The sequence below is a fragment of the Podarcis melisellensis genome (genome assembly GCF_964234715.1).
Source record: "Podarcis melisellensis genome assembly, chromosome: 3".
In the NCBI taxonomy this organism is placed as follows: Eukaryota; Metazoa; Chordata; class Lepidosauria; order Squamata; family Lacertidae; genus Podarcis; species Podarcis melisellensis.
The window spans coordinates 21,997,732-22,023,437 of record NC_138530.1 but is presented as its reverse complement, the minus strand read 5'-3'; the positions used below and the strand labels follow the sequence as shown (position 1 = coordinate 22,023,437).

General features: G+C 40.7%; 1 protein-coding gene across 4 annotated transcripts in view; it reads right to left on the bottom strand.

Moving 5' to 3' along the window:
• Nucleotides 1–25,706, bottom strand: part of THADA (THADA armadillo repeat containing) — a 153,453-nt gene that overhangs the window by 67,985 nt on the left and 59,762 nt on the right. For all 4 annotated transcript variants that reach the window (XM_081903640.1, XM_081903637.1, XM_081903638.1 and 1 more), the window contains exons 27-28: nucleotides 14,388–14,477; nucleotides 11,853–11,984 (exon numbers count right to left, since the gene is read on the bottom strand). In XM_081903640.1, the coding sequence (XP_081759766.1) occupies nucleotides 11,853–11,984; nucleotides 14,388–14,477 (222 nt within the window). The remainder of the gene's footprint in view (nucleotides 1–11,852; nucleotides 11,985–14,387; nucleotides 14,478–25,706) is intronic.

Below are 25,706 nucleotides of genomic sequence, written 5' to 3'. Positions count from 1 at the left end.
GTGGCTCCTAGAAGCTGTCAGCAACAGCGGCCACACCCCGGGAACGGCTTTGACTGGCCAGCTGAACCAGGTGAGGTCTCAAACCCCCCAGTAGTTAGGGAATTCCCCTGCATGTGAAGATAGGCTCCGGTGGACTAAGGGTCCAACAGTCTAGAAGGTAGTTTCTGCACATGTTGCAGAGGGAAGTGAGGGTCAAAAGGGGCTTGTCAACCTGAGATGATAATCCATCTAGGAAAACACTGATCCTAAACCTTCGCTTCCTTGCAGCTATATTCATTCGTGAGAAAGGCTTCAGGAGATTGAGGAATAATCTGTATCTACTTCCTTGCAAGACACCTTTGGGAGAAGGAAAGGCTAAGGAATGAAGCCTATACAAACCAGAGTGGAGTCCCTTAGACGGTTGGATGGCACCTTGTATGCCTCCTTCCATCAACTCTTGCAGCCAAGCTGGTGCCAATATCTTGCTCTACTTTCCTTTGGACCACATCAGTGAGACTGAGAGGCGGGGTCTTGCCGTCGGCCAGCCCAGAACCTCCATATATACTGTCCAGGTTTGCACCCCAGAGAGGTCACTTCGCTGCTGCTGCTGCTGCTGCTGCTGCTATCACAGCAAAAACAACACAGAGGCAGTAGTTATGAGTTACTGGTCTCTGCAGCCACAGCAGGCGCTGTGATTCCCCAGCCATTTGACTTCACCCCCAGAGGTGCACTCCATTGTCTCCCGAGACGAAGCCAACAACAGCTATGCAATAATAATAATAACAATAACAATAACAATAATCAAAAACATAATAATCCATTTATCCACACTACAAAATAGTAACTGGCATGTGGATCAAACAGCACAGTGCTGTCCCAGCACTTCTGCTGCTGCCCTTCCTCCTCTTCGTGGCAATGACGGCAGGGACATCCCTGCTCCTCAGGACCCACTTACTCGCTGCTGGTGGTGATATTGTGTCACCTGTGCTTAACATTTATTTTCTTTTGCCGTCTTTTGAACAGTGCCAGTGCGGCCCTCCGCCCTCCCCACCACCACCTTACTCTAGGACAGGGGTCAGCAAAATTTTTGTGGCTTGGACCGGTTCATGGTCCCACAGATGCTGTGGTGGGCCGGAGTGCATGCGAATGTGCAAACGCTCCTTCCAGCACGGAGGAGGCGTGTGCAGCTTCCCATTGGCTGCAGGAGCTTTCTGCAGCCAATGGGAAGCTGCCCAGCATCATGGAAGGCGGTCCTTGCTCCGCTCCGGTTTAGCGCAGTGCACAGGAGCTGACCGAGCAGTCGCCAGGGTCCCCGAGTGGACGGCAGGGGTCCATGGGCCAGTTAAAAGACCCCCATGGACCTCTTGTGGCCCATGGGCCTTAGGTTGCCAAACCCTGCTCTAGGAAAGAGGCAAAGAGCCTTGTTGAGTGGAGAGCTGGCTGTCAGTGCCAGGTGTGGAGGCCCCCCCAAAACAGGGGATGAGGCAGTTACCCTGCCTGTGGTTGCCCTAGTCATATTTTTCACTTTCTGCTCCATCTTCTCCATGAAGAATGCACCATTACCAGAATTAAAAGAAAGAAACAAGAAAGGTCAGCTAATTTGTCTTACACAGGGGGAAACAAAGCAGGTTCTAAGTAGCTCATACTATTGTGAATTCATATCCAAGTAATACGATTCCATGGGCAGGAACGTTGTAATCAATGATCCCAATAACTATGCAACTAGTTTCACACTACAAGGGCTCCTGAGAAGACACTGTGCCACACCGCATTGTGAACAGCTTTTGAATTTGAGTGTGTAAATGTGGCATGAGGGGCCTGTTTCTGAAAGTGGCAGAGGGGGAGATCAAAATTCTCACTGATTTTACATGTCAAGCGCCAGAACCTGGCAAGGCCGGTTAGCTGCTGGGGCACATCAACAGCCTCAGGGCATAGCCAGACTCAGTCCAATCCCCAATCCATCATTGTGCTCATGCTCCTCTATTCTCTGTAAGAATATTTTTAACCAACCTTTATCCTTTTTTGTATTTCTTGTACCTTGCTTAAACACTTGGCAGTTAAGTGGCAGATACACACACAAACACAAAAGTGATTTATAAATGCAATTAATTAATTTCTTAAAAATAAATAAAAGACCAGCAGAAACACTGGATAAAGGATCAGGAATCAATAATTAGGAGCTAGGGAATGGGGAGGGCTTCTTGCCTGGGATTGAGTGTTATAAGACACTTGTCTTGGAAAGGCCAGCTAAAATACGACGCCTCTCCCCCCAATAGCTAGAAGTGGCCTTGTCGCATTTACTTGATGCCTAGAAGTTATAACTTAATACTTTCACCTACAGATGTAGCAGAAATTAAATGTTCTCAGTGACATTTTGTGCTATTTATCTTCCAACACGAACTGCTAAATAAAACATTTGCTTTCAGCAGCACGTGACCAAAGAACAAAACTCAATAAATTTAGATCCACAACTTGCGAAATTATTTCCAGTGCATTTCTGCTGCCTCAGCTACCCTTTGCAAATATTCGGTCTTGTGCAAACCAGCAATTGAGTTGGCAGCATGCAGTGCATAACAATTAGCAACTTCTATAAGAAAGCCCCATAATAATTTGGACGCCCTTCAAAACATTCACTTAAAGCACTAACGAATAGCACAAGTAAAAGACCAATCATTGGAAAAGTAGGTAACATATGTTTAAAACACAAAAAGAAATCCATGAAGGCTGTGTGGACATCTTCCTTATCAGACTTCTGATCTAGGCAAAATATTCTCTACCATGGAGGACAGCAACTGTGTCAATGATCCTTTTGACTGGGATTGCTAGGCAGATAGGGATTAAACCTGATTACTTAAGAACATGTGCTCTGCCACCAAACTATATGTTCTCCCCCATGTGCATTATCATATGCAAATATTTTAACCTAGACTTCAAACTTTTGTAATTAAGCTTCAGGTTGCTTAAGCCAAATGCAAACATGAGACCATAACAATTTATATGAAGATTATGATCTTTTAAATCACCACAGGACATTTAACTATAAAGGACTTCCAGTCCTATGGTTCTCTCTCCTTTAGAAATCTGATACAGGTAAGAAAATATGTTGAATTGTAAAGTTGGAAGGGATCCCAAGGGTCATCTAGTCCAACCCCCTGAAATGTAGGAATCTCTAGTGTATCCATGACAGATGGCCACCCAACCTCTGCTTAAAAACATCCAAGGAAAAAAAGTCCACAGCCTCCCCAGGGAGTCTGCTCCATGGTCAAAAAGCCCTTACTACCAAAAAGTTCTTCCTGACTTTTAGTTGGAATCTCCTTTCTTGTAACTTGAAGCCATTAATCTGGGTCCTAGCCTCCAAAGCAGGAGAAAACAAGATTGCTTCCATGTGGCAGCCCTTTAGATATTGAAGATGGCTATTGTATCTCCTCTCAGGCTCCTTTTTCCAGGCTAAACATACCCAATTCCCTCAACCATTCCTCATAAGGCTTGGTTTCCAGACCACTGATCCTCCTGGTCACCCTCCTCTGCACACAATCAAGTTTGCCATGTCCATTAATTTCAGTGTGTCAGAATGACTCAGCTCAAGGATTGCTAGCCTAATTTGAACTGGTGGACACCTTTTGAATTTTGAGAGAGAGCTGTGGGCGCTAGTCACAACATGGCTACCATGGGGAAGGTCGCAGCAAAACACAACATGGCTGCTGTGAGGGGCCATGGCGTAACAGTTTTGTTTAGATAATCAGCTGATCTGAGAGGACACGTTCATCACAGTCTAATCTTGCGCCATCAGAACTACTATATTTTAATTAATACATTTGTGAGCATTTTAAACTTCTTAATATGACAAAATCTCTATCAGTTAACAAACAAAAGTTCTTCATCAGTTCACATCTTTTATTTGCTTAAAATAGCTGTTCATGACAGAACGTGGCAGTTTTTGGTCCAGTAAGTATAAAATAAAAGTGTCTAAACCTTATGCTCTCTTTCAGTCTGAGGCCCCACCCTCCAGTTGGGGCTGAGTATGATTTCTTTCTTTCTTTCTTTCTTTCTTTCTTTCTTTCTTTCTTTCTTTCTTTCTTTCTTTCTTTCTTTCTTTCTTTCTTCTCTCTCTCTCACACACTCACACTCACACACACTCCATATCCATACATTCAACACATCCAGAACACAGTGGATTTATAATACTGATACGAAGTTCAGTTCTGACCATAAAGTAATTTTAGACGCCCGCTCCCCTCATTAACAAAATGCGGTTTCTCTCCTCCCCAGAAAAACACTGTCTTAAGTGTAAGGCACTGTCCCTAGTCTCAAAAAAGAAAAGAAAAAGTCTATTTGCAAAGTTTATCATATTGAAAAGCCCTATTTTCCTTTCCACTCCAGATCAGCTTTTCAACAACTGTAGGTTTCGCTTCTGAGACTGATAGGAATTTGGCTTTTATTTGAAGTGGTCATTTAACAAGCGAGCTGAAACGGAGCCACTCCTAAGCCCACTTGTGTATAACATTTCTAAGAAAAGTTATCTCAGCGAGATGAAAAGCTGCACTCCCCACCCCCCTCGCATGTGTGTGTATATAGATTTTTACACCCTAGAGAAATATTTTCCCATCATATTTCAGAGCCATCATCAAGCCTGCTGGGATTTTCTATTTCAACTAGATGTTTATTGTATTTTACAGATGCAGTTTTTCCAACCCACAATGACTTCAGCTAGCTTTGCGTAGCAATTTGTTGAAGCCACATGGGGTTCATTACAAATTCTTCTTTTCTAACCATTTAGCAAATATTCCTCCAAACAGAGAATGATTCTGCCAACTTGAAGCCATTTAGAAAATAACAAGAAACCAGAAAGACTGCTTGCTAGTCATAGCAATATTTTATCTTGGTGTCACCAAATGGAGATGGGTGAGAAACAGCGTGAGAAACAGATTAACTGGTTAAAAAACAATGGTTACAGAGAAAACACTTTTTCTTCCAGAGATCCCTTGCCTATTTCTGACTTCGGTTGCAATCATGCACCACACTTACCAATGCCTAACTCCATAGACACCAGGGAATTGGGCAAAACAGGGGGAAGGCACTGAAAATGCCACCCCCAACCCCCGCTTGAACAGGGTGGTCCAATGTCCAGTTGAGTCCAGACCCAATTGTTGGTGGCTTTTCTAAACACATTCCTTTCCCTTCATTTCCATTTATGCATCTTCCTTTACTAGTTTGAAGACCTAATGGCTTGGTTTGCATGTTGCACTATCAATCAATCAATTTATTTATTATGTATAGCCACACTTAGTATGGCTATGCACAATAAAAACTATGGCTTAGCATACGTGCAAGCATGTGAGCTCTCAAAAAAGAGGTTGTAGGGGCTTTGCTCCTCTATGGTTGTTCTATTGCTGTGCTGAGCTAAACCATAGTTTGGCTTGTAGTTTGGCTCCCCCCAGACAAACCACAAGCTTTAAACTATAGTATTAAACGATAAAACAAACTGAAAGATGTGAAGCTTAAGGCGACACTTCCTCCCTCGGTGCCATCGACCCTAAATCATACCTCATACCTTAGGAATTTGTCTGTACCTACCTATCGGTGTTTATTTACCAAAGCCAGACTAAATGCATTTCCCTCATAAGTTCTAAATGGCAGACTGAGAGGCATCAATATGCTTTGTTTATGTTCCCAGGACATCAACTGTATGAAGCATACCCTACTGCATTGTGGGCAATATGAGCAAGCAAGGGATCAACTATTCAAACCCTTACTGGCAAATTTGCCGGGAAAATCCTAAATATCTTTTGGAAGACAGGTCAAATGATATTACACTGGCCATGGCAACGTTTTTTTCCGGAGGTTATAAGAAACAAAGATAATTTTGCCCTAAATAAAACAAAATGACTGCCTTGGTTTCTTCCATCTGTCTGTCTGGTCGTTTTAACTGTATCTAGTTTTGAAATTGTTTTGTGGGTCTTTGGACCGCAATAAAGTTTTGATTTGATAAACTATAGGACAAATGTTGGTTAAAGCTTGTGTTTTGCCTAGAGCAGCCTTTCTCAACCTGTGGGTCCCCAGATGTTGTTGAACTACAACTCCCATCACCCCTAGCTAGCAAGGGTCAGGAATGGTGGGAGTTGTAGTCCAACAACATCTGGGGACCCACAGGTTGAGAACCTCTGAAAACCACAAGCCCAGGTTGGGATGATGCAACATCCCATTAGAAGGAGGAAAGAAGCAACAATTTTTCCTGGAGCGCACATAGTCATGAAAGACATGGTTTAGCTTAGCATGATGTAATACCCTGAACAAAGTTGAATAGCTCAGTTCTCCATTAAAGTACACCATAAACCTTTTAACTCTATACAGAGGCAGTAATCTGTAACCTCTGAGTGTATTATTTATTTTTATTTTATTTATTTAGATTAAATTTGTATACTGCCCTTGATCCACAGATCTCAGGGCAGTTCATAACATAAATATACAAGATATAAAACAAACCTAGCATTATTACCTCTCAGGGACAGGAAATGGACTTTCTTTCTCTTCCCACCCACTGTTCCAGAAAGATTGCTTTGAAATTCACCCAGATTTGAAAAACAGCTTGCCATCTAGCACATGTCACGATGCCCAAGGTTAAAGTTAAAACGCTAGGAACTCAGAACTCATTAAAAGTGCATTCTTCATTAATAGAGTGTTGCAAGTTCATAGCCTTGAATTTATGTACTCATCATTGCAAAAACAACAAAGTGGGGGTAATTGTGGGTGAATAATTAAGATTTTTAAAAAATAAGTATGCAGCATCGTAATAAATCTAGCATTTAGGAGGGAAAGCACAATTATAAAATTAACCACTCTAAAGCATTTCAGAGCTGCAATCCTGTACCCACTTCTTGGAGAATAAGCCCCGTTAAGCTTGCTTCTGAATAAGAACAGACGGGATCTGCCTGCATATCATTAGTACTGTGGTCTCACTATTCTGGAATATTAGCTTCCATAATCCAATATTAGGGAAGAGAGATACCGCTGAAATTTGTCCCTTAAAAAAAAGTGCCAATACTTCCTTTATTGTCCTTTCCAACACAGACTATCTCCTTAGCCTAGAAGTTGCATGGAGCCTTTCCCAGAAGTCAGAACCTCTTACAGTTACATAGGCAAGTGCACCTGCAAGAGCAGTTCCGCAGTATGAAATGAACCCACCTCCATCTCTAAGTACCACAGGTGCAACTGGTAATGCAAAACCAGTAACTGATTTTGTAACTATAATATGCTTAGCTGGTGCTGCGATTCCATTTTCCCATAAGCACTACAGATGAAAGCAGAGAGGAGGAAGTGCACAGAAAGGGCATCAAAGAGCGAAATCAATTAGCTAGTTTTCTAGCTGAAGCAAATCAAAAGAGCTATGGGGGGGGGGGAATCAGTTAATGACAAGGAGGCACATTAAATACAGGCATGCGTAATATCTATAAACGTATAACCATCGGAAACAACTCTTCTGTATACATAATACCAAGCACATTAGAAATGCATTGTGTCTTCTACCTATCAAAAACAAACATTTAAAAGGTGATTCTATTTTTAGTCAGCTCAAGGGCAATGCTGTTTGAACATCTCTCAAGGTAAGATATGGCTTGCTTTAGCGAGCAAATAAGCAGGTGACTTGCAACGCCCAAACCCACAGACATTACTATTCGGATTTGTATTTCCACCAATATTGACAAGAGTTATTAATTTCAAGATTAAAAAAAATGTTTCAGGCATAACATCATGTTATTTAAAACTGTTCATTAAATATTGGTCCAGTCACACCTCAAAGTCTATTTTGATATGAGACTCTCAACACTCTTAACAGCTAGATCTTTTTAAAGAAGGAAGGAATTCCTTCTAATTTACTAAGCTACAAAATATTTATAGAAATCATTCCGTTGTCTTTCTTATGTCTTTTACAGCCTCAAAAGCCTGGAAATAATTAGCAGGGTTCTGGTTTTTACAATTTTATCTTTATATTGTACTTAATAAAAAGTGGCATATTTGACTTCAAACCCAAAACTGCACATGTTAAATTTGGCCCAGTAAGAAGGGGTGGTGTTGGGGGTGGGACAATGAACATCATAAATATTTACAATCTATTGCTACAGAGGCAACACTTGGGCATTGCACTCACTGCTTACAGAATCACAGAATTGTAGAGTTGGAAGGAAACCCAAAGGATCATCTAAGTCAAACACTTTGCAGTGCAGGAATCACAGCTAAATGATCCCTTGCCTTGTTAGAATGTCCTGCCCAGTAAGTAGCAGCAATAATATTAGGCCTTGTCCACCACAGAGTAGAATTCTCTCAGCTTTGCTTGAAACGTTTTGGCAAAAATCTTAGTGCTTCCTACTAATCTGCCAAGTTTCCCAATTAAACACAGAGAGAATGATTACGGTGCAGTCTTATCAATGCCTTTTTCAATCAAAAGTTATTTATGTCCTGAACTCGAATTCCTACTGACATCTGAAAGAAGGAAAAACCCTACTTTAAGAGGTATGTGCTGTGTTTTGGTTCCATTGCATCCAAATCCTACTGAAAACATTCCGGTATTCATTCTGTAATCGTGCCACGTTTTAAATCAGTTCACTTGTATGAACTATTATCAAGTACTCTGCTTGTTCCTGGTATTTTCTCTAGGGTTGAGTAGCAGGAAAACAACGATCAGAATTGGTTTTACTGTGTTATATCCAGAGTATCCCTTTCACAAATGGATGAGCTCCATCCTTTTGCAATCTTGATTTATATGTATGTAATGTATTTTTAATTTTTAATGTATTTTTAATCTTTTGTTGGAAGCCGTCCAGAGTGGCTGGGGAAACCCAGCCAGATGGGTGGGGTAGAAATAATAAATTATTATTATTATTGGCATTCCCACCCTCTTTTCCTTTCTTGATTTACATTCCAAGATTCACTCCCTTCCGGCACCAGAGGCTGAGATTTTTGGAAAAACAACAACACCCAAACTATAGTATACTCTATTCATGGAAACTGTTGTTTACTCTGAGGCCCAGTTTGGACAGAACATTAAACCATGATTTAGCCTTAGAGAAACAGATCCTATTTGAGTGCTTCCTATCTTTTCTCCTCCGGCACGGCCATGAGAAGATTGGAATCACCCCCACCTCCCTTCCTAGTTTAAGTTAGTTTGTAACAATATCCAAACTGGGAAATGCCATTTGTTTTAAACTATAGTTTATAGAAACAAGCCAAGGACAAGATCAGAGACCACAATTCAACCTTGGCCTGTTTCAGTAAACCACAGCTTAAACCAACCACAGTTTTGTCCTGTTGTGCATAATCACAAACTGTGGTTCATCAAAGCGGGGAAGCAGATCGTTTCAATCTCCTCCTTGTGGCTTCACTGGAGGAGAGAGGAGGGGAGAGTACTTAAACAGCTTGTTCCTATCACTAAACTATGGCTTGAATTAACTTTGGTTTATTCAAACGAAACAGGATTTAAAGCCATGGTGGAAGGTGGCAGGCTCCTCTCAATGCACACAGAAGATGAGGAAAGGGGAGTACATGCCCTTAAACCAAAGCCTCCATAGATAATATGTTTTTCAGAATAATGCTTTTTTGAGATAACAAAGGCTATCCTCAATATTTTCTATTTCATTCCCCATTACAGTAATTACAAGGGAACAAAAACAGACTAAAAAATATAGCGAGTGGATCCTGAGCTCTCAGTTCCACTGATTAATCAGTTGGGTCCCATTTTAATCAGCCGCAACTTTTGTTTATTTTAAAAACTACTGATTAAAGCTGGCAGCCCTAAGTAAAGCTGAGTCCCATCATCTACCCTGTGACCGAGATGGAAATATCTTTTCATGATGTGAGAATATCCTAGGGCTTTGCTTAAAGCAAAGAACAGATTACTCTGTATGAATTCACAATCAATCAGAACTTGCCAAAATTGGCAGGCAGAATTTCCACAGAAAGCCATTTCTGATGATCAGGAAACAGCAACAAAATGGAATCCTTCCAATGGATTGCTCATATTCTTACTTTCACAGTTAATATATTTCTCTCAGTTACTTCTTTTCATCAAAAGAATGCCTATTTCGCTAAAAATTACTAGCAAAGGACACCCTAACCCTCCATTCAAAGATTTTTAAAGGTTATAAGGAGTAATCTGCAATGTATTTTACAATTAAACTACCAGAATAAAATGTGCTTTTAATAATACGATGAATTACTGATAAAAAGTCTTCTAATTTAACTTTGGAGTATTCTGACCGCACAGAAGATCGAGATTTGTTCTTGTAAACGTTTAATCTGACTCACGTTTTGTAAATTACTTCAACACAGCCAAGCCAAGTGTAACTCAACTCCCACTAAATGGAAAATTCCACTTAGGCTTTGAATACTTTCAATTCAGCTTAATTAGATTTTTTACAAGCCAATGCTGTATTGTTTGAGGTGCAAGGCTGAACATATTCTCAGTGCTTGAATATATATATATATATCAGTCTCAACATCCATGGATCAATAAATACTTGGTTCTGTTTGTACAGGTCTACCATAGTTTTACAATTTAACTATAACCAGAAGCAAGTAATTGCTGGCCAGCATACAAGGGAAGGGCTCCCTTGCCTTTGCACGTGATCAAGAAGCTTGTACAGAATACACACAACAGAACGTAATTGTTTTAATTTTGTTTTTAAGGCAATTAAACCAAACGTTTTGGTTCAATGCAGAAATACGCAGCTTTTACCAGATGTAAATGGGCCACAGGTGTATTTGCTATTGTGCACACCAAACCATTCTCTCTTTCTCTCTCTTAAAAAAAAATTACATTTATGTTCTGCTCATACATATGAGTGGCAACAGTCTTACATCCACAAGATCAACCGGGTTCACACCTGGTTTTCTTTAGCAGTGCTGCAGCTTCAGGTGTTCGCAGACTGGACTCCAACCACTTCCCTTCCACAGAAGAAAATGGCTGCAGCCTCAGAAAGACACAGGGGAAAAGAAAAATCCACGTATCTCCTTCCTCCAATATTTAATATGTAAGGTGTTCTACACAAGTTATCTCTACTTTTCTCATACAAATAGAACACTATGTACTAGATCACGTAAAAATGTGAAGACACTAGCGGGATTGAAATAAAAACTGCAACGAAATTTAAGACATTTTATAACTTTCTAGACCAAAGAGACAGAGTTGACTATAAGGACATAAAGGCCAGAAGTGGAGGGGTTTTTTTTTATAAATATCTTTATTAAGCAGTTTCTTTAAAAAAATACACATACCAGAAAAAAAAGAAAAAAGACAGTAAAAAAAAAACTTATACACTTACAAACAATAGACCTCCATCCAACTCGGTTTAGGATTACATAAACTTATACAATTTCTGCAGTTGTTCTAACAATAGCTCTGCACGTCGTAGGTATTAATTACCGTCTACTGTTAAATTATTAATTCCCAAATTGATCTCGATATAGCTTAGAAATTTAGTCCACTCACTTTTTAGTTTTGCAGCATTGTGATGCCTAATTCTTTGTGTTAATCTCGCTAATTCTATGTATTGGAACAACCTCGCTTGCCACTCTCTGATCGTGGGTATGTCGGGGAGAAGTGGAGGTTTTAAAGTGCGATATAAAGACTTGAAAACAAAAACCAGTTGAAGGGATGGAGGCACAGCAAAGAGTATTTTTATTGCTATTGTAATGTTGAAAATATTGTCTTAAAAATTAATTAATAAAAATTATATGTTAAATAAACAACACTGTACTAGATCCCATGTGGAATAACAAATGTGGTAGGTGAACTAAGGAAGAAACCTTTTTGAATTAACAATTGAAATAGCATTACCAGGTACCTTGAAGTTATTTGTGAAGTGAAATGTACCACTTACCTCAAAATAAACGGAGCGAAGGGTGCCATATTAAGGGCAGAATATGTGCCATCCATCGGAGATGGATACAGCTTCCCCAAAATCAAAAGCAAAAGGAATAAGCTCGGGTGCAGCTTAAACTCACCCGTCCCACTACATTAAAAAAAAAATAATGTTAAGATCATTAAACACATCCATGAAAATATTTGCCTAAGTCTACAACTATCTGACAATATGAAGAAGAGTTTGGATTTGATATCCCGCTTTATCACTCCCCTTCAGGAGTCTCAAAGCGGCCAACATTCTCCTTTCCCTTCCTCCCCCACAACAAACACTCTGTGAGGTGAGTGGGGCTGAGAGACTTCAAAGAAGTGTGACTGGCCCAAGGTCCCCCAGCAGCTGCATGTGGAGGAGCGGAGACGCGAACCCGGTTCCCCAGATTACGAGACAACCGCTCTTAACCACTACACCACACTGGCTCTCACTAGCATACTCTATATGCTAGACGTTGCTATAGATTAGGGGTTTTTGTGGCTTGGGCCGGTTCACGGTCCGACAGACGCCACAGTGGGCCGGAGTGCAAGAGCTTCCTGTAGCCAATGGGAAGCTGGCCAGCGTTCCGGAAGGCGAGCCCCGCTCTGCTCCGCACCGGTTTAGCGCAGCGCACTGGAGCCGCCCGAGCGGGTGGTGGGGGTCCCCAAGTGGGCAGCGGGGGTCCATGGGCCTGTTAAACGACCCCCATGGGCTGCTTGTGGCCCATGGGCCTTAGGTTGCTGACCCCTGCTATAGGATGTTGAAGCACTCTGGGTTATAGCCAGCTAAGTCATCTTCCAAACAGAAACACTTGAGACTAACAAGCATAAGTTAGTAATGCCCATTGATTTTAATGGGTCTAACTGGGAGTATGACTTAGGAGGCAGTTTCAAATCATAGCAGGCAATGGCAGAGCTTAATGAAATGGCAGAGCTACTGCCACATCCACAGGCCTGCTACTTGAGCCAGCCAGGAGATATGGCAGGGGCTGGTCCAGCCTCAGTGCCAGATTTACATATAAGCTTAACAAGCTATAGCTTAGGGCCCCACTCTCTTGGGGGCCCCAAAAAAATCTAAAGAGAAAAAAAACCACTGGGTATACATTTCCAAAATATAAGATTAAAAACAAATAAAATAAAACCAACGTAGAGCAACAGTCCATAAATTACCATATAGCACATGGATAGGCAAACTAAGGCCCGGGGGCTGGATCCAGCCCAAACGCCTTCTAAATCCGGCCAGCGGACAGTCCAGGAATCAGCATGTTTTTACATGAGTAGAATGTGTGCTTTTATTTAAAATGCATCTCTGGATTATTTGTGGGGCGTAGGAATTCGTTCATTCCCCCCCCCCCAAAATATAGTCTGCCCCCCCCCAAGGTCTGAGGGACAGTGGACCGGCCCCCTACTGAAAAAGTTTGCTGACCCCGATATAGCATATATTCAACACCCCCCAAAAATGATGATTTGTTGTTAACAAAGGACAGCTGGGCATATAAAGGGCCCCATTACCTTCAGTAGCTGAGGGCCTCGTCAAACCTAAATCCAGCCCTGTCCAGACCCATCCCTTAAACACCGCAGCGGTATCAACTGCAGTAACTTCCACCTGCCTGCCATTTGGACGGGCATATTGGGCCAATCCTGACTGGCATGTTCTCCCTGTTGCCAGTGGAGATCCCCTGATGGCAGAGGCCAATGGATCTTGGAAGGGCTTGGGGAAGTGGCCTTTCCACATCACCCAAACTCCCTTCAGCATGGCTGATGAGTGGTTTCAGTTGCTCCACTAGGTAGAGGCTACTCTTTTAAATGATTAAAAACATTGCAGACATTTCTCTTTCATGCAAGTGTTATTAGTTCACTACAACTCTTTATCCATTTAATTTTGTTCACTTAAGTTATCAGAAACAGCTAATGCTTAATGCTCCATTTTTTTTAGCCAACCAATGCAGACCATAATGCTTTACTTTCCCCACAACACACCTTTTCCTTTTTTGCTGCATATAAACCCAAACCATAAGCATAAAAAATTATTTCTCAAATTACCTGGAGAAGAAATTAATGAATACAAAGCTGGACTGCAAAATAATTTGTATGAAATGGAGCGGATTGTATGTACATAAATATCACTCAGATTAATGTGTAACCAGTTTGGTTTTGGCTGCAGTAAAACAAAAACAAAAACTGCAAAAAATTTTTAAAAAATGCTGATGGGTAATTGCGAAGAAACTTTGAATTGAGAGTGCAATTTTTATTATTATTTTCCAGCAGTATATGGACAGCTAGAACAGAATGTTTTTAACTTTGACAATTTCAGCTGTGTATTGTATTAATTTTGGTGTTGTGACCTGCCCTGGGGTCCCTGATGAAGGCTGAGCTATAAATAAACTAATAGCAACAACAGCCTACTTCAAAACACATAGACAGCACTTCTCCAAATCTGTTTTCTGCTCCAACACTGAAAGCCTAAACATTTGACAATGGATTCAATGGACAATTGACAATGATAACAATGGATTCTTCTTACCTGTCCACTGTGCTAGCTACAGCTTCCAACTGGCTGAGCAAGAACGGATAAAGGTTTGGAAACCGAGTGAAGAACTCCCTCCCTGTCATTCTGTAGAAGAAGAAAAGATTTTCCAACACACAGTTGCATGGAAGTTTCAAAATTATTTACACAAGACTTATGTGTAATTATGTACAACCAAAATAATTTCATTTTCTGTGCCATTTATGTACCATAAGATGGACAAGCATCTTTTTTTTTAAATCAGCCAATGCAAAATAGGTAGGTCACAAAACCAGACTTCCTAAAAGCAGCTTTTAAACAACATGTTATACTTAAAGCTTCACAAGCATGTCCTTTTTTCAAAAATACAAACAGATCTCATATCCCACTGATTTATTTATTTCTAATGTCATAGTAGCCATTACTTTGATAAGGTAAATCCAAGATTTAGGAGGGAAATGCGATAGCAAAACCATCAGGAAAAAAACACGTTTTCCATTTAAAATGGTTTTTCAAATAAACACTGAATGCCTATACTAAGCACATTGATGTTTTTATTGTATGACACCTTATTATATTTTATATGAGTGTGCTGTTTATAAATATTTAAATAAAATAAATAATAAAAAGCTTCCATATTTCAGGTCAAGGAACTAATCTAAAAACAGTCTTATACCTACAGTTCCTTTAATATTTATTAATGAAAATAAGTAAGGTTTTAACGTATGAGTAAATCACCACATGGCAAATACCAGCCAAGATTCTTCCAGTGCTCAGCTAAGACAACATGCCTTAACCACAAAGCACTGGCCAAATATTGCAAAACGGATCAAAACAAATATTTTAAATGAAGCAAGCACAGAAAGCTTCCACAAGGGCACGAAAAGGTAGGAGCCTTAACCTGTTCAATACTACAAGCATACTGGCAGGGGCCTGGCTCAGAGTTCCGTTTACTATATTTTTTCATCTATTTTAATGTCCGAGGAGAACTGGTTAAAGCCAATTTTGTTATTCATAACTGAAGATCTCCACGATATAACATTTAAGAAAACCAAAGCCCTACATTATAGGCTCCCATGAGAGGTGGTAGACCCTCCTTCCTTGGAGGTTTTTAAGCAGAGGTTGGATGGCCATCTGTCATGGATGCTTTAGCTGAAATTCCTCCATTGCAGGGGGTTGGACTAGATCAGGGGTCAGCAAACTTTTTCATCAGACGGCCAGTCCACTGTCCCTCAGACCTTGTGGGGGGGTGGACTATATGGGGGGAGGAATTAATGAATTCCTATGCCCCACAAATAACCCAGAGATGCATTTTAAATAAAAGCACACATTCTACTCATGTAAAAACACCAGGCAGGCCCCACAAATAACCCAGAGATGCATTTTAAATAAAAGGACACATTCTACTCATGTAAAAACATGCTGATTCCTGGACTGTCCTGATTCCGTGGGCTGGATTTAGAAGGCAATTGGGCCGGATCTGGCGCCCAGGCCTTAGTTTGCCTACCCATAGACTAGAAGACTCTTGGGTCCCTTCCAACTCTATGATTCTATAAAACAGATAAAATGCAGACTGTTCTAGAAGTAGAAAATGGAAGCAGCGGACAGTATCTACTAGCAAACAAAAATTGCAGGAAATCTCGCCTGATTATTCCCACATATAATGAGGACAGTAAAATCGACCCAAGGAATGACAAGGAATGAACCAAGAAGTTATGGTTCTGTTTAAAGCAGCCCTGGATAGCACACCACCAAAATGACAGATTGGAACATCTTCCTGGGGTAGTGAAGGCCCTGAACTGACCTTGCCCATAGGAGTTGCATAACAGGCACTTCCAGGGACTAGAAAGAGCTTTACGTTTGGGCTGAGGCTTTGGCTGAGCAACAGTTGTCTTCCTAGCTCTTTGTCTTTGCAAAAATGGTCATTGTAGTGTTTTACAGTGAATGTTGGTTGCAACTCCTTGGCAGCCCTCCAACTACTGCCTTTGATATTTGAGATATTATAATGTAAAGTGATGAATAGTAAATTGCACAGAACAGTACTTGGAAGAGTTAATCACTATAGGAAGGACCATCGGTCTTCTGGAGGGAGCATGTGAAGAAGAACCCCTTGTTGCAAGCTTGTGTTATTAACAATATGGCCGACTGCTTTCGGCTAAATTGTGTTTCTAACTGGAAACCTGAGGACGTGTCTGAATTTCCAGCAAAGCCTTTTCTAACCTAGTGCACGCCTCGTGTTTTGGACCACAACTCCCATCAGCCAACACGTGGCAAAGGCTGCTCTAGCGCAAGAGAACTATTATTAAAGATCAAGGCTTCAAACCTGCAGCATTTGAGCAACAACAGCCAAACACTGACTCGACAGTGTTGCACAATCCCAGCCTCACACCTGTGACAAACATGGCAGGTTAGGTCATGCCGAACTCTGACAGACATGCCAAGTTTGATCATGTCTTCAATAAGTTGCTGAGTATTTTAAATTGCAGACAACACTCTCAACTTCTGCCTGCAAAGTACAAGATGATCGGAGATAAAATATTAATCTTAAATATAGTGCATTTCAAACATATGATAGCCATGGAAGTTTTGGTTAAGGCAGGTGTGCAAAATATTATAAATTTATATGGTGCTGTATTGTGTTTTTAATATTCGGTTGGGAGCCACCCAGAGTGGCTGGGGAAACCCAGCCAAATGGGGGGAGGGGGTATAAATAAATTATTATTATTATTATTATTATTATTATTATTATTATTATTATTATTATCCAAATTATTATTTCACATCCCACAATTTCATAAACAGGGGTTGGTTCCATAAGTCATTTTCTTAAGCACAGGGCTATAGTAACAAGAGGTGGTTTAAATTCAGAGAGGCCTCCAGGTTTCAGGCATTGAATAACATTTCTCTGGGAGAACAACAGCATAATGCTTTTGAACTGGTACCTGTCACTGAAGGAGGAGAGTTTCTGTTAGCATAATTTCCTAATCTAATTAGGAAATTATTCTGGGAGGTAAATGAAGGACCACCAACTTCAATTTACCAATCTTACAACTTGGCGGCGCCCACCAAAAAGGGACATAACATTCTCCAACTAGGCCGATCACGTTTACAACTAGGATCAAGAATAGGCTTGAAGTTTAGTCATAATGACGTTGGGATTTGTAATTTGGTATCCTGTATCAGTCATGACTGTTTTCCTCTACGCTTGCAGACTGACTGGAGAAGGCATGTCTCATCAAAATGCACAATTCTTTCAACCTCACCACTGAGTGACCACAGCCAGTTCCCAAACATTCGAGATTAGACAGGAGGGCTTATTGACTAACAGGTGGCTACTTCTAGTACTAGACAGATGTTCAACCAGTAAGTAAAAAGAACCAAAAGAGAAATGTGACTATACTATTACTGGTACTGGTCCCCTAAAATCTAAAGCAATACTCTGTGTGAAAAGATACAACATCAATTTTGCGGTAATTGCACACCACTTAGAAAGAGATCTACTCTACCACACTTAAAATGAACATAGAATCTTTATGCATACAAATGAAGTGGTGACAAACACAGTAGTCTTCAGCACTGTATATCTTTCATACTCCCAGTGCAAGCACAAATTTGTTGTTTTATATGCAATACATTCTGGATACGTAACTTTCAGGTTGCGAATGCGGCAAACCCAGAAGTGTTTACTTCCAGGTTTTGCCACACGTGCATGCGCAGAAACGCTCTGCGCGCCACACGCCATATCTGTCAACTTTCAGATTTGAAAATAAGGGATCAGCAGCCTCGAAAATAAGGGATCAGCAGCCTCGAAAATAAGGGATCAGCAGCCTCACTTGTCCTGGGGACAATCTATGGGATATCTAACTATCCCGGATAGCAGCGGGAAATGGAGCTGGAATGAGGGAATTCCCCACAAAAAAAAGGGAAGGTTGACAGCTATGCCACGCGCATGCGCAGAAGTGCTCTATTGCGCCGTGCGTGTGCGCAGAAGCAGCACCTACAGTTATGGACTTTTCAGGTTAAGTATGGACCCCCAGAACAAATTTAATACGTATCCGGAGGGTCCACTGTATTTATATCCTAGACTTCCCCCCAAAAAAATTCAAGATGGCAAGTGAGGGGTTATCTCATTCTACGCTCACAACAACCTTGCAAGAGGCAGAGTGAATCTCCCAAGGCTAGTTATGAGCTTCAAAGCGAAGCAAATGTGAAGCTCCCCAGTCTAACACTCTATCCCCTAGGGCAGAGTTAGCCAGCAGGGCACCCTCCCTATGTTTTGAACTAAAGCTTCCATATTATCCCTGACCATTGGCCATGCTGGTGGGGCTGATGGCAGCTATAGTTCAAAACATCTGGGCAGCACCAGGTTGGCTAATCCTGCTCTACAGTATCCACCGATTTCCAGTCCTCTGAACGCTTAGCTTTTCAAAGAGGAAACAGGAAAATATACTGCTACTTAAAGAATACTTTCCACGTACTAAACAAGCAATCTGGACTGAAACAATCCAGAATGTTTGCAAATAACTCATTTAATTTTCGTATACCGAGATTGTCAGATAGAGAGACTACATGAAGATGACAAATTGATGGAACAAACAGTTACTGATAATATTCAGATGCGGATTTTGGCACGAGAACTACATTGAATTAAAGCCTAGAAAACCTTTAATGTTAACTGACTTTGATAGGTCACAAGATAAACATCACTCCAAAACTTGTTTACAAGAAGTGCCTAAAGATTACTTTTAACATTTCCATCTCAAGTTTTGTTAGTCCTCCTTCATATTTTCCTTTCTTGTACAACTATTCTTTTCAGCTTTTCAAAAAAATTTCCTGCACAGGCATGATGCCAGTTAAAGTTGAACAGTTTAATATTTCAGAACGTAGCATTAGCAAAATCACCCACACTGGACACCTCAGTTACTAAGATTTTAATTTGGCAAAGACAAGGAAATGCATAGAAGCAATGCACAGTTCCCATCCAAATATGCCACATTTATATTATATGCCCCCCCCCAAAAAAAATCAGTTGAAAGTTAAACAGGCAGAAAATGCATCAAATGGGCTAAGGGTGTCAACATCCATTTTGACAGGAGAAAGTCACTGTTATCAAGTTTTCAAAAGGTTTCTGGCAATGTAATTGTTAAACTGAAATACAGTTAAGAAGAAGTATATTAATAGTGAAATACAATTAAGAAGGAGCAGGCCCATTACTTACATCATAGGAGCCTACACAACACAAAACACTGTTGCTGTAAGTAGGTTTTATTTTATTTGTTTTTTATCTTATATTTTGGAAATATACATCCAGGTTCTTTTACCTTTACAGTTGTACCTCTGGATACGAACGGGATCCGTTCCGGAACCCTGTTCGCATCCAGAAGCGAACGCAACCCAATTCTGCTCGTCTGCCGGTCACGATTCGCCACTTCCACGCATGCGCATGATGTCATTTGGACCGTCTGTGCATGCGCAAGCGGCGAAACTGGGAAGTAACGCATTCCGTTACTTCCGGGTCGCCGCGGAGTGAAACCCGAAAGCGCTCAACCTGAAGCAACTTCAACCCGAGATATGACTGTAATTCTTTTGGGGGGCCCAAGAGAGTGGGGCCCTAAGCTATAGCTTGTTTAGCTTATACGTAAATCCGGCACTGAGCGAGATGGAATTAAGTCCCCCCTGGCCTATACCTGCTTCCATTTTTGTGCAAATATCCACGGGTTATATTTAAAGGGGTCTATCCAACATTAAACCAACACTTATTTCACTGCATATGCACAGGAAGCCTCAGGCTCAGAGGATTCAGGAGACGAGCATATCCTACTTTTCCACAGAAGGGGGGGGGGAATAATTGAAAAACTACTGTGTTTTTTCTCTTCTAGCACTGCTGTCTTACTTTTTTCTATGTATGCAGTAAGTGACTGCAAGGATTTAAATGTCCTCAGTGGGCGAAACGCACCTCTAGCTGTCCTTGCTAAATTGTTCTCTGTTACATGATCATAGCTTCCCGTTAGAAATCATCAATTGTCACACTGTTTTGTATGCACACATCAGTTCACCAAGGCCACGCATCACAGGTCATCCGATTAAGCTGTTTATCGTATTTTATATTTTTCAGAAGAAAGGATACTTTCATGACCTTGATCCCTGGGGCATATTAGGTGTAACGCTGTATGCATAATTCGTGAATCAGCTGTTCCATTTCTCAGTGACAAAAGCGTTAGTCAGGGGAAAAGGGCAGCCAATTTGAAAGGGGCGGGTTGTTGTTGTCTTTTAAGAGGCGGCTGTCCTTGCAGAGCCCTAAAGGTGCATTTTCCCGCCAAATATCCACAGAGATGCCAAATGGCAATCTCACAGAGACATAAATTAGCTAATAAAATAATAGGATACAATACTAATCCAATACCAGGACTGAATTAAGGATGTCCACAACCACTTTGTCTTTTTGCCTGCCCACAACTGTCAGCTTAGATCATACAGCTCTTTTAAAAAATATATACAGTGGTACCTTGGTTCTCAAACTTAATCCGTTCCAGAAGTCCATTCCAAAACCAAAGCGTTCCAAAACCAAGGTGCGCTTTCCCAGAGAAAGTAATGCAAAATGGACTAATCCGTTCCAGACTTTTAAAAACAACCCCTAAAACATGAATCTTACTATCTAACGAGACCATTGATCCATAAAATGAAAGCAATAAACAATGTACTGCAGTCACACAATCAATCAGTAGCTGAACTGGTTTCCACACAGTCACAAAAACAAAACGAAAAGAGCCACAAAAACAAAAACGCAAAATAAATAGCAAAAACAGACAGACCTCAGTGTAACACTCAAGACAGAAGTGCGGCACTCAAAACGGAAATGTAACATTCAAAACGGAAGCGTGGCACTCAAAATGGAGCACGTTCAGCTTCCGAAAAAAGTTTGCAAACCGGAACACTTACTTCCAGGTTTGCAGTGTTTGGGTTCCAAGTTGTTTGAGTACCAAGGCACTTGAGAACCAAGGTACCACTGTGTGTGTGTGTGTGTGTGTGTGTGTACTTTATCAACGCATTCTGTGTTACAGTCATACATAGGATAATAAGAAAGAAAGGCATACAGCTCATTCAATTCATCTTCCGAAGGCCTGCAATGACAAGGAAAACGCAATCTGATCTAAGGGTAGAAGTCTCATACTACCCACCATAGGCAGAATATAATATCAGCCTACAAACCATTTACTCCAGGCAAGGTTGATGGCCCTTAGCGACAGGTGAGGAGGAGTTGTTGTTTATGAGTATCTTGAACAAAAAAGTAAAGGAAACTACATTGACCCAAAAGAAAACCCAAAACCTAGCCAGGCAATATCTTTATTAGATCTCTTTATGAAACCAGATGTTAAACAAAACAGAGGAGAGGGGAAGCTGGCTTGACGCTGAATCTACGGAGTCTGCATTTAGTTACAGTCTTAAAATGGAGTGTAGGGGGAGCCAGCAGGATTAATCTGAATTGCCTCCAGTCTACTAGGTGCTATACCATGAAGAGGAAGATGAGGGAGGCTAACTGTGTTAAATAATACTCATCAGGTCAGTTTGATAATGGGTTGGAACTAACCAGTATGAAAGAAGAGATGAAGTTAGGAAAGATTGGTAAAGCTGTGAGTTTCACATAAACCGGCAATTTATTGTTTAATCAGTTCCCGGTTATCTGAAAAGTACAGTAAACCTGCAACCTGTGCACATTTAATTTTGTGCATTCAGCTTTAAATGCATGGCAAAAAAATTAATATAAAGGGGGTGCAAAGAGGGCAGGGCTCTGGGAAAAATGACTTTGGCAATCCCACCCGCAATTCAACCCCAATGGATTTGGAAGACGTGTGATTTTGGCTTAAGGCGCAAACCCCTACATAAATTGTGGGTTTACTGTACCTTAAAGCTACGTAGTATCTCAGTATTTCGATTAGGCCACAGCTAATCCTTACCTGGAGCAAAAAGAGCTTTTAAACTCTCAGCCTTGCTTCTCAATAGGGATGTTCTCGTGGGAGAATCTGACTTCTCACAAGAGCATCCCCACCTTAACTGTGTATAGTTGGAATTTCAGAAGTTAAATGCAAGAAAATGTGGATGTACTGTGATATTATTAATTAGATTTATATACAGTGGAACCTCGGTTTTCGAACGTAATCTGTTCTGGAAGTCCATTCAACTTCTGAAACATTAGAAAACCGAGGATCAAAGGGCTGTCAACAAATTCGATGGGGAAAATTGAGAAACATGCCTCAGAAGCCATTCGACTTCCGAGGCATGTTCAAAAACCGAAGCATTCACTTGGGGGTTTTTGGCGTTCGGCTTCTGAAACGTTCAGTAGCCGAAATGTTCGAAAGCCGAGGTTTGACTGTACTGCCCTTCGTCACAACATAAAACACAAATGACAACCCATAACATGTAGTTTAACGATCAAACGAGTTATATGGATGCTGTAATAAGTAATCTATAATAAAATGCAACAACAACAGCATAAAGCAGTCCATAATTACAGAACCTTGACTCTATCTAAAAGTATTTCTTCATCCTGTCTCCCATGGAAAATCACAGACCCTTCCAGCTCTCACTTAGAAATTTTCTCTTCATCATATCCGTCCCTCACCCTGCTTGTGGTGGGAGGAATCTTCAGTTTTTAAATTCATCAGCAAGCTGTTTGCCTGTCCTTTATTTTGCTCACCTTTCTTCCCTATAATAGATGTGAACATACTCAATCAACTTTGATGGGTTGTTTAATTTTAAGCAGAACTCTAAAGAATTTTTTTTTTAAAGTATAGTCTACTCCTCTGACCATTATCTTGTGCCAGCACTAACAAGGTTGATACTGCTTTCATCTTTTTTTCAGACAGAGTTGGATTTTCCTGGCAAAACCTTCATTACCTGTTAAGGATGCACCAACACCAGGAGTTAAGAAAGCAGAGTTCTGTCGAAACAAATATTCCAGCTTGAAATCAGAGTGCTAAAGAGACATGTTTGAAAAAGGAACCAGGGAGTGTTGGTTGCAAAGAGTGCTCTCTGCTTTCTTAAAGGAGAATTCATTATTCCTCATAGCATCTGCAGGCCATTAGCCACTGATGTTTCTGTAAAAGAATACCCTCCACTAAAGAGAACGAACTTCTTGGGGCTTTTAATACACAGCTGAAATATGTTTTTAATCCAAAAATGGAGAGAGGGGAGGAGGTGACCCCATGTCAATAATATAATGGCAAAACATTTGGGGGGGGAGGAAGGGGGTCAATGCCACTTAGATGCATGGGTCACTAAATATGAGACTCCACGCTGTTTCATCACATACATTACTTGATTAAGATGACTTTCAAGCAAAGTATACACTGCCTTCACTGAAAAACAGTGTGTCTGAGTTGACTAGAAGTGACCACAAAATTCTGTATTTACTAATCCGCGAGTTCATTAATACCTTTGAGTAATGACTTGATACTGCAGTTAACAAGTGATGAAAAATATGTTTGAACTTGCTCTCAAAGTGAATAATATTCTCATAAATCATATGAAAGGCCAAAACAAAGTAATCAGAATACTACGTTATTCACATGAGCCAATTCACAGGATTCTCAAGTTCAATAGGTTTTACCCTTCTTTTAAAATAAGATTTACCAGGGTGGTTTACACACAATAAAATATAGTTGAAAGGGCATAACAAATGTACAGGAAGATTTGCTAAAGAGCAATAAGGGACAAACTGAACTGAAATACAAGAGAGTTGTGACAAACCAACAGATTTCCTCAATTAGATATTGTGAAACATTTCAAAGGCCCCGAAGGAGCGCTTCGTTAGTTTAGGACTGTGCTGAGAGATTCTAGTCCTCATTAATCAGGAATAAAAGATAACAAAGACAACCACTTCCAAGTTTCCTGGGATGGGGATTCACAGCAATTTCATACCCACCAACATCTGGGGGATCTAAATCAGGACGTTCGTTTTTTGCTCAGCCGCTGTGGTGTGAGTCAGCTGACTCCCACCAGCGCAACCAACCAAAAGGTGAGACATTCCAGGAGCCAATCAGAAGCTGGAATGTCCTCTGTAATTCCAGGATATCCTGCTTAAATTGGGGCGGTTGACTAGTATGCAATTTTAAATCCAATGATACTTACACTGATAAAATCCAGTTAGGATTCCGCTGAACATAACTGTGAAATATATCTTCATTTCAGGAGTTAATACCTCTATTTTCTCTTTTTATTCAAGTTCACAAGAGCAATTTAATATTTATTTATTTTTTAAATAAAAGGCAAGGCAATGAGAGAAAGGAAGCTAAAAGGCTAATTAAGCATTACTGAATTCAAAAAGATTGATAAATGTACCATTTGTTTTGCAGGGAACAACATACTTAAATATCAGAAAGCAAGCAACATTGCTTAAGTTCACCGACTTGGGAAAACATTCTTTTATGCTGCATAGTTCTAAAATAAATACTTTAGGGAAACAGAGAGCAAGCCATTATACCTTGGTTTTCATTTTCTTTCAGATAGAAACTGCTAGAGCAAACATTCCTACTAGTTTACGTTGCCTGTGTTTTTACGAAGTTAATAACCGAACTGTCAGTCAAGGCCTATATAAATACAGTAGTTGAATGCTTTCTGCTTTAGAAGCACTCTTATTTACAAGAGCAGCCAGCCAAGATTTTGAAATGACTGCATGGTCTGTTTGCTTTGATCTCTTTTATGCCTCAGTCTCTCAGTACCTGTTAGTTTGCTATTTATGATACCTTTGTGTATTTAGGCATGAGAAGAGCAACTGTGGGAAGCCAGCACTTCTTAAGAAATCAGTGATGTGAGGGGGTGCATCAGATGATAAGCAGGAATTTTATTTTATTTTTTTGAAAAAACAAAAAACCTCAAGGTAGTCATTTGTGAATGCAAAGAGACTGACAGGTGTTACGTTACCGAGGTGGGGGAGCACAAAGGTGTTATTTAAGCATACATCAGCTTTGTGACTGTACACTCACACTGTATTTAGCTATTGTTCAAGAAGTTTTCAGGATATCCCAAACTAATCTCAGCTCATTTACTGCCTTTGATTACTGCCTTGGAGGATTAACAGAGCCCTACCACAAAATGATTCACTCGTTAGCCTTTTGAAAGAACCTTCTCCCAGACTGAAGGAGGAATGAAGAACAATTGCAGCATGCCTGCTTTGTGTACGTAATGCAGTGAGTCTACCTTGCATTCCTCTCCCAAGCAGATCAAACAGCAGTCATGCCCAGACCTAGGAAGCTTCCCCCTGCACAAACAGGAGACCCGAGGTACCACTGACATGTGGGCAGCAAAGAAGGAAAAATGTAACTGGAAAACAGTGAGGAG